General features: G+C 35.7%; 1 protein-coding gene across 1 annotated transcript in view; it reads left to right on the top strand.

Annotated features, from left to right (window-relative positions):
• Nucleotides 1-7,202: 7,202 nt before the first annotated feature.
• LOC135209764 (stromal interaction molecule homolog) overlaps nt 7,203-15,000 on the top strand; it is a gene marked incomplete in the record, with an annotated part of 256,094 nt that continues 248,296 nt past the window's right edge. The window contains 1 exon segment of the mRNA XM_064242549.1: nt 7,203-7,504. Coding sequence (XP_064098619.1) covers nt 7,354-7,504 — 151 coding nt within the window.

The raw sequence follows: 15,000 nt of genomic DNA, 5'->3' as shown, positions 1-15,000 counted from the left end.
ATAAACACGAACATTAAAACTACGCACTGCATAATTCATAAAAATTACGCAATATTTAAAAATTCAATGAACATCTGCATGTAGAATATTTAAAAATTTATGAATATCTTAAACAGAAAAACATTCTAAAGCGCTAAAATTATGTACAGTAAAGTTACATTAAAATTATTTTAAAAATTACAGAAAAAAACATACAAAAATTATGATATGTCTGTAAAAAAAAAAATGAAAAATAAATAAATAACACTAAAACAGTAAGGCTATTCTGTACCTTATCCTCGCAAGGACGGGGCAGGGACGAGGAATTTTTAGAAAATATAAACAAGCACTCTAGGCGATGAACAACTGAACAGAGGAGGATTGCGTATTTAAGGACGGAACTATCTTTTTTATCCTAATGGATTCCAAGGTTGTTAGGTCGTTTTCATTTTGTATTCGGCCTATAATAGTAAAATCCTTATCATTAATATGTGTTTTACATGATTTAGTGTGATTCCTGAATATTTGACTGTTCGGGGTTTGTTAATCTGCTGCCGTTCTAAAACTTAAGCCCCTGTGAGAACCTATTCTCACTTTTAGTAACCTCTTCGTACAACCGACATAAGTCCCATGATCACATCTCCGGCACATATATTTATATACAACATTAGATTTTAGAAGTGGACTAAGGCGGTCTTTCGTTTAAAACAGGGATCCGACAATTAATGGATTTTTTAGAACGATTTTAAGGTTCAGTGCCGGGAATTCTTTTTGAATAAATGCCAGGAACTTTTTCCTGAAGAGGTCGTCATGAAGAAAAGGGAAGCTAGCAAACATTTCTAATTTGGGTACTGTCAAAACCGTTGGCACCTATATGAATCGGGCATCAAGCATTCTCTTAAGCATTTTAAACGAGTTTGTCTGGGAAGCAGTTATTTTTAAGATATTGGGAAATAAGGTTAATTTCTTCATTAAAAGTAAACCAATTAGAGGTATGGGTGAAGGACCTGTGTAGGAGAGTTGAGATAGTGTTGAGTTTAAAATTATAGAAGCAAGAACTATAAAAGTTTATACCTAACCCAGTGATTTTTTTTTTTTTTCTGAAAACACCCGTGTAGAAGCCTTCCTCGTTCCTGGACACTAAAACATCCAGAAAGGGAAGCTTGTTATTTTCTTCTTCATCGAGTGTAAATCTGATAATAGGGTGTAGGGCACTGACAAATTCTAAGAATTGTTCCGCATTAAACTTGTTTCGGAATAAGGCGAAAGTGTCATCAACGTATCTACGATAAAACTGAGGCAAGAAGCTAAGGGGGCAATCATCAAACATACGCTTCTCCAAAGAGCACATAAAAATATTAGCTAGTGTCGGGCCCATTGCCACTCCTTCCACTTGTCTGTATAAACAGCCATTAAAAATGACAGTCGTGTCCTGTAGGGCTAGTTCTAACAACTGTTTAAAAACTCACGAGGATAAGGTACAGAATAGCCTTACTGTTTTAGTGTTATCTATTTTTTTTTTTCGCAGACATACCATAATTTTCGTTTTTTTCTGTAATTTTAAAAATAATTTTAATGTAACTTTACTGTACATAATTTTAGCGCTTAGTATGTTTTTCTGTTTTAAGATATTCATAAATGTTTAAATGTTCTACATGCTGATGTTCATTGAATTTTTAAATATTGCGTAATTTTTATGAATTATGCAGTGCGTAGTTTTAATGTTCGTGTGTTTATCTTGAATTATAGCGTTGAGGATGCGTCTATGAGTCGTGAAACGTCGGCAAAATAAATGAACCTGAGTACGATGCCTTTCCCTATGGTTCCCCTGATGATATATATATATATTATATATATATATATATATATAATATATATATAGTATATATCATTCGAGCTACAAATGGTCCTTCAATATCTAATTCGCCTCTACCTCGGAATTGATATATTTTCATATATGTACTAAGGGTGAATTTTTTTTTTAGTTGATAATAATTTCGTCCCCCCATGGGATCGAACCACCGTCCAGTTGGACGGGGATCGAAATCAGGAACGGACAGTGACGCTACCGAATCTGCTATCAGAGAGGCTAATAAGTTTATATCGATTCTGACCATGGGGGGACGAAATTATTATCAACTAAAAAAAAAAAAAAAAAAAAATTCCCCCTCAGTACATATATGAAAATATATCAATTCCGAGGTAGAGCGAATTAGATATTAAAGGACATTTGTAGCTCGAATGATTTATATGAATCACGGTGATGTGATAAGTATTCATAACAAGGCTGCGTGGGTCAAACGCTCGAATCGGCTAGCATGGTGGAGGGGGTTTCATATCGATTCTAATTACGAATACACCGAGATCGGCTGTGATTTGTAATGGTCAGAATCGATATTAACTTATTAGCCTCTCTAATAGCAAATTCGGTAGCGTCACTGTCCGTTCCTGATTTCGTTCCCCGTCCAACTGGACGATGGTTCATCCCATGGGGGGAGCGACCGAAAATATTATCAACTAAAAAAAAAAAAAAAATTCCCCCTCAGTTTACATATATGAAAATATATCAATTCCGAGGTAGAGCGAATTAGATATTAAAGGATTTGTAGCTTGAATGATTTATATGAATCACGGTGATGTAATAAGTAATTCATATGTATTATATATTATATAATATATATAGTATATATATATATATATATATATATCCTTAGAAGACGGAGCTGCAGCTCTAGGTACATCTCATCAGGGGAACCATAGGGAAAGGCATCGTACTCAGGTTCATTTATTTTGCCGACGTTTCACGACTCATAGTCGCATCCTCAACGCTATAATTCAAGATAAACACACGAACATTGAAACTACGCACTGCATAATTCATAAAAATTACGCAATATTTAAAAATTCAATGAACATCAGCATGTAGAACATTTAAACATTTATGAATATCTTAAAACAGAAAAACATACTAAGCGCTAAAATTATGTACAGTAAAGTTACATGAAAATTATTTTAAAAATTACAGAACAAAACACAAAAATTATGGTATGTCTGTAAGAAAAAAAAATGAAAAAAAATAAATAAATAACACTAAAACGGTAAGGCTATTCTGTACCTTAACCTCGTGAGTTTTTTAAATAGTTGTTAGAAGTAGCCGTGCAGGACACGACTTTCATTTTTAATGGCTGTTTATACAGACAAGTGGAAGGTATCTCCTTTACTGAGAAGACACCAAATGTGCCACTTCATTACTCCTATACAAAAATGCCCATAAGCTTCCACTAACAACTGCATAGAAGGGTACCTACCTTGTCTTTGACTTTAAGAAGATAGCATTCATGTCGTAACTCCATGGACAAGAGGATTGAAAGTCAATTAAGCCCTGTCAACCTATCCAACCCTGGAGGTCGCGTTTAATCTCCACAAAATCTTGATCTGTAACAAAATCATTTCTTGTAAATAAATAGTAACCTAAGACCTTTTTAGCATTCTAGAAGACATCTAGCAACTAAGGACCTAGAACAATTACGTTATTTTTCATTCTGTATAAGCAAACTCAGATATAAAATTATTTAATTTTTACAATTATCTATTTGATAACAACTTAGTGTTTTATCAGCACCCTGAAAGTCTACTGTCAAGTATGTGGAGTAGTTGCATATTGTATTATAGCTTAAGTTCTGTAACAAAAATGATCTAAACTGAATTATTCATAGCAATTTAGATGTTGTTACATCACTTCTTAGGCTCTTTTGAAGGAGGAGCCCAGTATAGCTTCGCAAGCTTTACTACCAAAATCTGGTTTAGCCACCAGCTTCAACAGCCAATCATGATGTTAACCTGGTAGCCATATTTTTACTTGTCACTAGATTTACCTGTGACTAGTTTTCTTTCCACATTCCTAGCCAAATATCATGATTTTCTAAGAATAAAGTCCCTTTCCTTTACATCCTCTCTTCATAACCTCTGTTAATGTTGATGGTGTCTTGCCAAATGAATTTGCAGTAAATGCTAGTGAAGATGCAAGAGTAAGTTATCGCAACCGATAACTATATCTAAGAATTATATATATATATATACATATATATATATATATATATATATATATATAATATATATATATATATATATATAATATATATATATAAACCCAGACAAGAGACAGTACAGCGCTTCGAGTACCTAATGTAAGGAACACCTTTGTACCCTCCCAACATACCACCAACCAGTCACACACATCCTTACCAAGCACTCAGATGCATTTTCAAGCAGCCAATAATGCCATCTTTTAGCTATTACCAAATTCCAACGGCAACCACGATCACTTGGGAACTCCCAAAATCCATAGCCAAGCTTATGCTGATTGTGGACACCAGCATCATCTCCAATGGCACCTTAATAAAATAGTCATTGGGAAGCCCCAACTCCTTTGCTTCTTCAATAGAAAACTAAGCCCAACTAAGAGGAAGTGCTGCACTTTTGAAAGGGAACTTCTTGCTGTACACCCAAGCACCTGGCAATTCAGGCACATACTCAAGGGCACTTTTTATACCATCCCATAGTTTCTCGTTGGACAAGCAGGGTTCGGGTTTGATTCCCTGCTCTGCCAACGCGAAATTAAAGGAATTTATTTCTGGTTATAGAAATTCATTTCTCGATGTGGTTCAGATCCCACAATAAGCTGCAGTTCCCGTTGTTAAGTAACCAATTGGTTCCTAGCCATGTTAAAATATCTATAATCCTTTGGGCCATCCCTAGGAGAGCTGTCAACCATCTCAGATATACTTATACCATCCCACTGGACCACCAAACACTTGTACATACACTGACCAAATAATAAGGCAGATATTCATCCTGCCAATAATGTGAGCCCGGCCAGTTGGTGTTGAAGTATGACAAACTCGCCAGTGTCCAACTTCCATACCCAGAAACTAGATAGGCCAAAAAACCAGAGCCTGTGATGGAAAGACATCCTCTTCGGGAACACCAAATACGATATCCTCATTCATAGATTCTCCCATCCCTCTGGGAGGACACGGGCGAACTGACAACGCAAAATTCATTTGAGAAGGAGTCAAAATTTGATTCGAAAACATAGACAAACGATGCTTCAAGTGCCAAACAAGAAAAATAGCCTGCCTCATAGAATCCAAGCTCAGGAAAAATCCGCAACCCAGATGCTATTGCAGCCACTTCCTAGTTGACATAACGGACCTCATAACCCCATCTAATGGCTCCAGATACATCATGGCTATGGAATGCTCTACAGTCTACACAGTAGTAAGAAGCAAAACAAGTGTTGGAAGCATCCACAATGGCTCGGTCAGCCGCTTTGATATACCTAATGACATCACCTCCAATTCAGGGGCTCCCTTATCACCGGACCCAGCACCCCAGACTGGGTATTTGTCAGCCCCCAAACTACTCTAAAGGAAATAAAATCAGTGCCTCTCCTGCAAGGCTGGTATTCAGAAAACCCCCTGTGTTCCAGGCAAGTTCTGAACAATCGAAGCTGACTATAAATCATTGGTAATGAAATCATAGCAATGTTTAATCTGCCATAACATGCGCAAAGTTACCCCACAATCACCTGTTTTACTTGTCACTAGTTTTCTGTCCACATGTCTTGACTGTTACAAGTCATCCGTTTTCTTTGTGCATGTCTTGTGAGAGCAAGTAAATCTCTTATAGTAAAGGTAGTCTCACTTCAAGTTCTTGTTTTTTCTCTTTACTTTGCAGAATTATTGCTTTTCATCTCCGAGTAAGAATGCAAATGCAAGTATAGAAATAGACAAACGGGAAGAATAAAATGAAGGTAAACAAACTAGCACACTCAAAGGTTAACCTGATAAAAAATGTATGTTAGCAAAGCAAACTGGAAAGAATTCAGCCAAATCGTCTGATGAAATGAAATGTAAGAGTACTACTGATCTATACACGTTTTAGCAGTCTTATAATAAAAATTTTCTCTATGCATCCCATTATCCAATAGTATTTTAGTTTGTGTAAAGTATTAATCGACGTTGAAAATATAAGATGCAATTATAATACTCATGTTTTCGATTGAATTGCATAGAAGTGATAACAATCAACTGTTAAAAAAGTATTGAACACATGAGGGGTGGAGTGGTAAGATGGTTCCAGAGTCGTCTCCTTCCTTCGCAGAGGAGCACTTGCTACAATGGGGCGCAATCTAACATGTAATTTTAGATCCGTATTTTTGGAACAGCTGCAAAATAACTAAATGATATAATGTAGCAAGGAAGAGAAAATATAATTGTGTATGCGGTTTTATATGCATTGCATATGGAGGTGTTTGTATCTATTAGAATTTGTTAAAAACATTATATATATATGACGAACGCCTTCACAACGTAACAAGTTTCTCAAGAGACTGAGCCAGTGCTGTGGGGTATAGGGAAATTTCCCTGTTTCAGGGAAATTCTAGTGGCTACAGGGAGACGGAAGAATAGTTGAAATACACAAAAGTTTCTGGAAATTGCATAGAACTTGTGATTGATATCCCTTTCTAAATGACAGAGAGAGAGAGAGAGAGAGAGAGAGAGAGAGAGAGAGAGAGAGAGAGAGAGAGAGAGAGAGAGAGAGAGAGCTTTGAGGATTGTGATATAAAACCATTTCGTTCTCGTCGAGCTGTGCGAGTTTTGTATTTGTCATAATTACAGGAAGATTATTATGCTCAATATGTCACAAATGTGGTTGTTGAAAGAGCCTCTCCTCTAGTTAATCTCATGAAAACCAGAAAATCAAAGAATGATTCTCTCTCTCTCTCTCTCTCTCTCTCTCTCTCTCGCACACATTATATATATATATATATATATATATATATATATATATATAATTTTTTTCACACACACACGTAATATCACAGTAGTAGTGAAACAATGGGAATAACTCCTGACCTGTTCCGCCTTCAGTGTTCTAAGACATCCCCAAGACGACGGGTATACTGAAATATTGTACGTACACACTGTTTCATACAGAGAGAGAGAGAGAGAGAGAGAGAGAGAGAGAGAGAGAGAGAGAGAGATACCTAATTGCATACATGCATACATACATACATACCAATAAAGGACTTTTGAAGGCTGAAATGATGATACCGTAAATGCGACAGGGATATTTAGGTCCAAGCAGGGAGAGATTGTAATGAATTTAGGGAACTTTGGCAGCCCGACCTGACAGGCTGGCCGCTGCTGACACAGTCACACAGAGCAAGTGACTCAGTTGTATATGAACTGAGGGACGAGGAACGTCCGCGACTTTCTCCCGTACGGAATTAACGCAATCTCGCTCTTTTCCCCCGATTTGGTCGTTTGAATCGATTATGAGAGTGCTGTGAATCGAAATTGAATAGCTATGAAGCCTTTCATGAAAAAATACCCTAGCGGGAGTTCAATTATCGTTCTGTTTTGTGTGGTTGGACTGGTTTTCGGTGTTGTACCGTCAGTAGCGCATAATCCTCCTGGCCAGCTTTATACAACAGTAGGGAAATATGACAGCGAAAAAGGTAGGTGGACACTATTTTCGACAATTTTTGGGCGATGTTGTGGGCCTAAGGGATAGAGCCCTTTGACCTGCGGCGGCCTCGTTCGCATGGCGCTGCATGGGATGCCTGGCACTCTCGCGAGAGGAGGAACCCTTGCCCAGGAGTATTCTGGAAAAGGATGTTGCCAAGGGCAAGATGCAATCATCTTTCGTTTATACTATTAAATTCTCATTCCTGTCTCCGATCTTATATAGTATCAAAGGGATTAACCTTAATATTAGTCACATAGACCTATGGTTTTCGAAATTTACATATAGCTTAATGCCTAAGCCTAACCAGTAGGGGAAAGCAAGGTCAAGACCCGTTAAAACACTCGTCTCGTCATTATGTTAGTAGAGAGCTTTGTCTCGTGTGTTTTATGATGTAACCCCTAGGCCTATATCAAGATAGAGCCAAGTAATAGCTAGTTACCAGATACAAACCCCTTGACATTTATGCTTGTGTAGGCTAATCAGCAAATTGCGAAATTAGCATCTTGGCTCCTTAACTTACTTAAACCCGCAGTGTATCATTCACGTCGATTGAATGTTACGCTAATAATGATTTTTGTGGTAGTTTTATAGACCATTGAATAACCGTAGGCATTAGTATTTGTGCTACGTAGGCCTAGTTGAGCAATTATTTATGGTATACCTAGCCAAAGTGTGTAATTGAGGATTAGGAAACAACAAAATATCTGTATCTGTAGGTCTTGTAAATGGTTTTAAAATGAATTACTTTAACCTAATACTAGCTTGAACATTTAAATATTATTGGGGATCATTTTAAAGATTATTGCCAATCTCATATGTGTATCTGTAATTAAATCCTGTTGTCACGTTTATAATACAGCAAATAGCACCCATATCTGTAGATAGGTACGTGTGGTTCATGTATACTAATCACAAAAATCCCAAGAAGGGAAGGGAAATGATGGGACAAAGCTGGTGATTACAGTGATAGGCTACATCCTTACCTAACCTTGCATAGGGTACTGGAACATAGGCTACTCAGAATTGATGTATGGCTGTGTAATTTTTTATTTATTCGTTTTATATGATTTTTGAAGTCCTGAAGCTTTTGTTTATCTTGATTGGCTGTACCTAATCGGTGATAGCTGAACAGCATCTCCAGGACTTGATCAATTTTCATTTTGTCTTTTCACACTTCAACGATAACTTGTAAGTCACTTTCATTTTGTCGTCTTAAACATCAGTGACAACTTGATAAATCCCTTTTCATTTTGTCTTTTCAAACTTCAACAACAACTTGATAAAATACTCTTCATTTTGCCGTTGTTTCAAACTTCATCGACAACTCGTAAGTCACTTTATGTCTTTAAAAACTTAAATTTTTTATATTTCATAGAGAAAAGAAATTAACATTGTGAGAACATTTTTCTGAAGAAAACCCTTTGTTTCCCCTCCATGGTTCCTAGTAATAGTTCATTAAAGGGTAGCTTAGGTGGTCACTTGAACTTAAAATAAAAAAAAAGTTTTGTCATAGGTTGAGTAATATCTTCACGACATTAGACATATATTCTTTGTTGCAAAGGTTGGGCAGCTAATGGGTGTGTCACAGATGAAAATAAACTACTTCATGCTGAAATAAACAGAAACTAAAATTACTTCATGCTGATTAAAATATTTTATTTTTGTTTATAACTACTATTACACAATTCCACTGAAGATAAAAAAAGGCATTTATTTAACAATGAGTAAGTTTGAGATTGAGCCTAAACTAGTGTATATATGTTTTTTGTCTGTTATTGACCATTGTGTACGAGCGCCTGTTATTGTATCGTATATAAATTCTTATTTAGAAAAAATAAGTTTCCTTTGCATGGCACATCAAGATACCTGAGCAATGTAACTCCCTTATTGATTATCACCAGTTTAGCTTTCTCACATCCAGATTGCTTACAGATCCAGTGGTATGATCAGCAGCGTTAGTGATGTTTTTCCATATTGACAAGGTGATGCTTGGCTTGGGTGAAAGAGATGCGCTTATTCTAGTATCTAAATCTTACATCAAGGAATACTTATACTGGTTAGGGTACTGTATTTATTATGAAGATATGCGTGAGCTGTGGTATGTTGGTACATTATCAGGTTTATTAAAACATGATTGGTCAAGAGTCTTTTGATGTCACACCTTTTATGAGATGCTGATATGATTTTTTTTTTTCTAAGTAATGGTTGGTCATAACTGTGTACGTAGGGTAGTTTTTACTCACTAGTTTTGGTCCAGTAAGGTAAATCTGATTGCTAGTCCCAGTGAACTTTATGTAAGAGTATTTATAAGTTCAGAGTGATTGATAACATAATTCATTAATAGGAAAAACTGGGTCTACTTTAGAATAGTTACATATGTAGAATTTGATCCATGGGAAGTCATCAAAATTCAAATTGGATACTTGTATTTTTGATGCCACAGAACATAATTTTTAATGGCAATGTTGGGTCAGGTAATGATGAACCCTAACAAGGAATTTAAAGTAAAATTTTGAGCTAGATGAACTGGCAGTTAATTATTTTATTAATATTCGTTGAAACCCTGAAACTTGTTTTACATTTTTTTAGCTTTTTGACAGGCATTTTATATTTTTATTAGCTCTTTGACAAGCATGTCTTGTCACCCCTTGAGACAAGTGTTTTGCATATGTATTACCCACCAACAAAGTGGGGAACTAGTTTTTCCTTGTCTCACTGTCCATCAGGTATTCCAGTCAAACTTGTGATGACGGTAGATGATCATGTATAGATGTGCATGAAGTGAAGTTGCATACTAGTGTGTAACATCACCTTGCCTTTGCAACTCCTACACAACTGCAGGGATTTCAGTTAAATTTTCTATGAAGGTAGATTATCTTGTGCAGAAAAGGAGATTGCCCATCAGTATGTCTGTGACTTTTAACAATCATAACATTAAAGTGGTTGAAGGCTTTCTGATAGAACATGGAACACAGTAAATCATTGTGTATAGATGTAAATAAGGGAGATTGTTCATCGTTGTTTCTGTAATAATTCCCTTGTCATCGTCACTCCAGTGTTGTTGAAAGGTGTATCATCATACATAACATGTCCTTGAAGGGAGATATTCTATCAGTCTGTCCATCAGGTTGTTTTAGACACACTTTGTCATTACTATTCCTCTTAGATAGTGAAAAGGATTTCAGTCATACTGCATGCTTAGATGTTAGTGAAGGAAGTTGGCCCATCTATTTTTGTGTAGGTGTTGTTTTACTTCCCTTGCCATCACAACTTTTAACCTTGCCATCAGAGCTGGTACATTGTTGAAGGGATTTTAGTTGAACAGTATACACGTAGGACATCAGCTGAACATTACATAGGTAGGACATCAAACGTAGTGTCCAGGAAGGGAATTTATCCATCAGTTTGTCATGTTTGGTTACCTTGTCAATGTGGCCCCTAACCTTGTTATTGTAGATCTTACGTGTTTGAAGGGATTTAAGTAAAACTCTGTATGAACATAGGCCATTATGTGAAGTGTACGGGAAGGGCATTTGTGGGACAGTTTGTCCAGTATATTTTCCTAGTCATCATAGCTCACAATTAAGGGGATTGAGGTCTAACTTATGTTAGGTTGTTTTCAAAATGTGAAATGTTTTCAGATTAAATAGGTTTCTTAGACATAATTTCAACATTGCTATAGCTTATGAATTTAACCATATATAAGCCACTCATATTGGACATGCAAATTTTGTTACTGAATCCTTTTCAGATGGTACCAATGTTAGTGACTATGTGACCTTGGTATACTAAAAATAGCTGTTATCAGTGTCATTCGTGTTTCTCATGAACATCTACTCTACTTTGGCAAAACCTATATTGGTGTCTTGAAATGTTATTAGTCACAGTGTTATAGAGAGCAGGACGAGGGACGTTGTGTGACACAGTGGTGTTTTATATACTGTATTGCTACTCACAAAATGCTTGTTTTTTATGACTTCCTTCATGAATTAAACTTGTTTTTTCATGATAGTTTATTTCAATCATTTATTTATTTGTATAATATAATATATATACGTATAGTATATATATATATATATATATATATAATATATATATATATATATATATATATCTATATATATATATATACAGTGGTACCTCGACATATGAAAGTCCCAGCTTACAAAAAATTCTAGTTACGAAAGCAAATACGAAGATTTTTTTTGGCTCTACATACGAAAATAGTTCAGGTTACGAAAGGTTGTTGCTGTAAAGTCCCAAGATTCACCTGGTCCACCGAGAACAATTTTAAAACTCGCGCGCCGCCAACTGAGTAGACTCGCCACCATCCTCCCGCTCTTCCATTGGTTCCTGATGCTAGCACCGCCGTAAGATCCTGCTCTCCTATTGGTCAGCATCTACCCCATGTGCTCTATGTATTCTATTGGTAAAAGGATGCTGTAAATTGAAAAACTTATTCATGCAATACATTTAATTAAAAAAACCATTAGGTAAAGATAGAATAAAGAATAGAAATGAATGGTTATCATACTGTTTGGTAGTTTTGGTAGTGGAAGAGAGATAATGAAAATTTATTGGTAGTTTCAGTAGTGGAAGAGAGATAATGAAAATTTATGATTGCATACTGTACTGTGTGCTAGGTAAATGTGGTTGCTTGGCGATCGTTCGCTACTCGTAGTGTGAACGTAAACAAAAGGTTGGAAGTTTTTTGTTAGTTTGTTTGTTTATTGTAGTTAATGGTTACTTAATAATTATTTGAAATGAGTACATGCAATATGTACATTTAATAAGAAAAATTGTGAATTGGATATAATAAAATATAAAATAAATCAGACTGCTATCATTGAAGCCAACAAATATTTTCTAGAATTCTTCTTCTGTTTTAATATTATATGTTTCATTATAGTTGTCAGTAACTCGGTATTCCATTAGGTAAAGATAGAATAAAGAATAGAGATGAATGGTTATTATACTGTTTGGTAGTTTCAGTAGTTGAAGAGAGATAATGAAAATTTATGATTACTAAACTGTATGCTATGTAAAAGTGGTTGCTTGGCGATTTTTCGGTACTCGTAGTGCTGAATGTAAACAAAAGGTTGGAAGCTTCTTTTGTTTGTTTGTGTATTATAGTTAATGATTAATTAATAATTATTGAAATGAGTACTTACTGATTATTTATACATTTTATTGGGATATTCTAAGCTTTTAGCTTCTTAGGTTTAGATGTCAGAATCATAGACTAGGCTACAGTAGCAACTACTAACATAGGCTAGGCTTATTGCTAAGGGACATATGCTAAAATCCTAATATATGCAGTAAAAAATAAGGTTGAACATTACATGCAGTTGAATATTACTCAAGTATGTACAGTATCTTGCCTTTTTGGAGTCATATTTCTTCCATCCTATCGGTGTCGTAACCCTAGAACATGTGTTGTAAGCTTGGAAATAATTTACTGGGGTGTTTTTGTAGAGCTTGGAATGAATTAGGCAATTGACATGTAAAATGTGGTTCAAGATACGAAAAAATCATGTTACGAAGGCCGCCTTGAAACGGATTAATTTCGTATCCTGAGTTACTACTGTATATATATATATATATATATATATATATATATATATATATATATATATATATATTATATATATATATATATATATATATATATATATATATATATATATATATATATATATATATATAAATGACTAGTAAAATGTTCTGTTACAACAGAATTCCATTTAATAAAAGGAGCCCATAAAAATGCCAAAATATAGAGAGAAAATGCTATAATTTCAGAAACTGCTGTCTCCCTCTTCAGCAGTCGCTGAAATACTACAGTATTTTCTCTATATTTTGGCGTTTTTATGGGCTCCTTTTATTCCGTTTATACATTCCTGTGTGATAGCAAAGATGACTTAGCTACTTATTTTTCTTCATTGTGCTTAATTTCCTACAATTTCCTTGACTTCTACCAATAATCGATGATGTCTCAATCAGTCAGAGCCATCTGTGGCTCAGCCAGCGGAGCAAAACCGTCCTGCACATACTGGGTACACAAGATGAAAAGTCGGGATAGGAGGTAGTCAGTGTGAGCAGTGTTACTTTATGGTGGCCGCGCCAGGCTTTGCAAGGCCACAGATCCCGCAGTAGAGAGACGTAATACAGATGCTCGTCATTTTAAACCGGCGTTTTCATTTTTATTGAAGAACAGAAACGATCTTGTTTTGACTTACTTATATGTTAACTTCACTTCATAAAAAGTGAAAAGTGTCTAGTGAGAGGGGCTACTCTCTCTCTCTCTCTCTCTCTCTCTCTCTGACTCCTGGCACAAGTTGGTATTATTCATGCCACTTCTATCTTTATTACCTTCATAGTATTATGTGGACGGGCACGTGTGTACAAAAATTGCCAAGAAATTACAAGTAGTCTCAATAGGTGATCGGTGATTGATGAAGATCAAACGCTGTCAGTACAGAGGCCCCAAGATCATCCAAGGGGTTAGGAACTTAAGGTTATAACAGTCTTGTTTCATAATCCGCTGATAAACGGAGTGATAACACGCAGAAGCTTCTCTTTTACAGAAACTGGTTTATAGATAATAGGAAATACATTACAGATAATAAATTTTGGTTGTGTTATTGGTATGAAATTGCTGACTAAAGCTGTAGGTACATTTCTTTACTTTGTTACTAGCTCAATAGGCCTATGCAAGATCTTAATTTCCTGCAAGGCCTACTATAGACCTTTGTTTCCTGTATCTGTGCACACGGATTATTATTGACACGTTTTCGAAATAATCCATTGCCCTTCAGTTGGTCCGTGCATTTAATTGTGTACCTGGAGGTTAGTTGATTTTGGTTGGTTGCAGTCATGGTGGAAAAGGGCAGAAGGCTAGCGACCTCATCCAAAAGATTTGCTGGATACCTGGATGGTTAGGCTTAACCAAGTGTGTGTGTATATATATATATATATATAATATATATATATATATATATATGCGTGGATATGAAGGTACGTTGGTTGAATATAGAAACTTACAGCGTAGCCTAAACAAAACTATTTTCCATATTAGCCTTAGAAAAACACATTTCAAATAAGAAATACTCTCACTTTGCATTCTTAAAACTTACGTTTCTGACGCTATCAAGCCAGTTACGAAGAAATATGACGCGTTGAGTACTGCCAGTCTTTCTTTAATGATGATAATGTCTTGAAACGGGTTACAGTAGTTAACTTGAAAGTAGTATCATACTGGTATAAATTCTCTCTCTCTCTCTCTCTCTCTCTCTCTCATCTCGTCTCTCTCCTCTCTCTCTCTCTCTCTCTCTCTCTCTCATACATGCAACAATGAATAGAAAACAAAATAAACTAATGTGCAGTAGCATAGACTCGAGAGAGAGAGAGAGAGAGAGAGAGAGATGAATGGAAGAGAGAGACGAGAGAAGAGCAGAGAAGAGAGAGAGAGAAGAGAGCTGGTAC

The sequence above is a fragment of the Macrobrachium nipponense genome, chromosome 38 (assembly GCF_015104395.2).
Source record: "Macrobrachium nipponense isolate FS-2020 chromosome 38, ASM1510439v2, whole genome shotgun sequence".
Lineage (NCBI taxonomy): Eukaryota > Metazoa > Arthropoda > Malacostraca > Decapoda > Palaemonidae > Macrobrachium > Macrobrachium nipponense.
The sequence above is the reverse complement of the archived record's forward strand: the minus strand, read 5'-3'. Positions and strand labels throughout refer to the sequence as shown.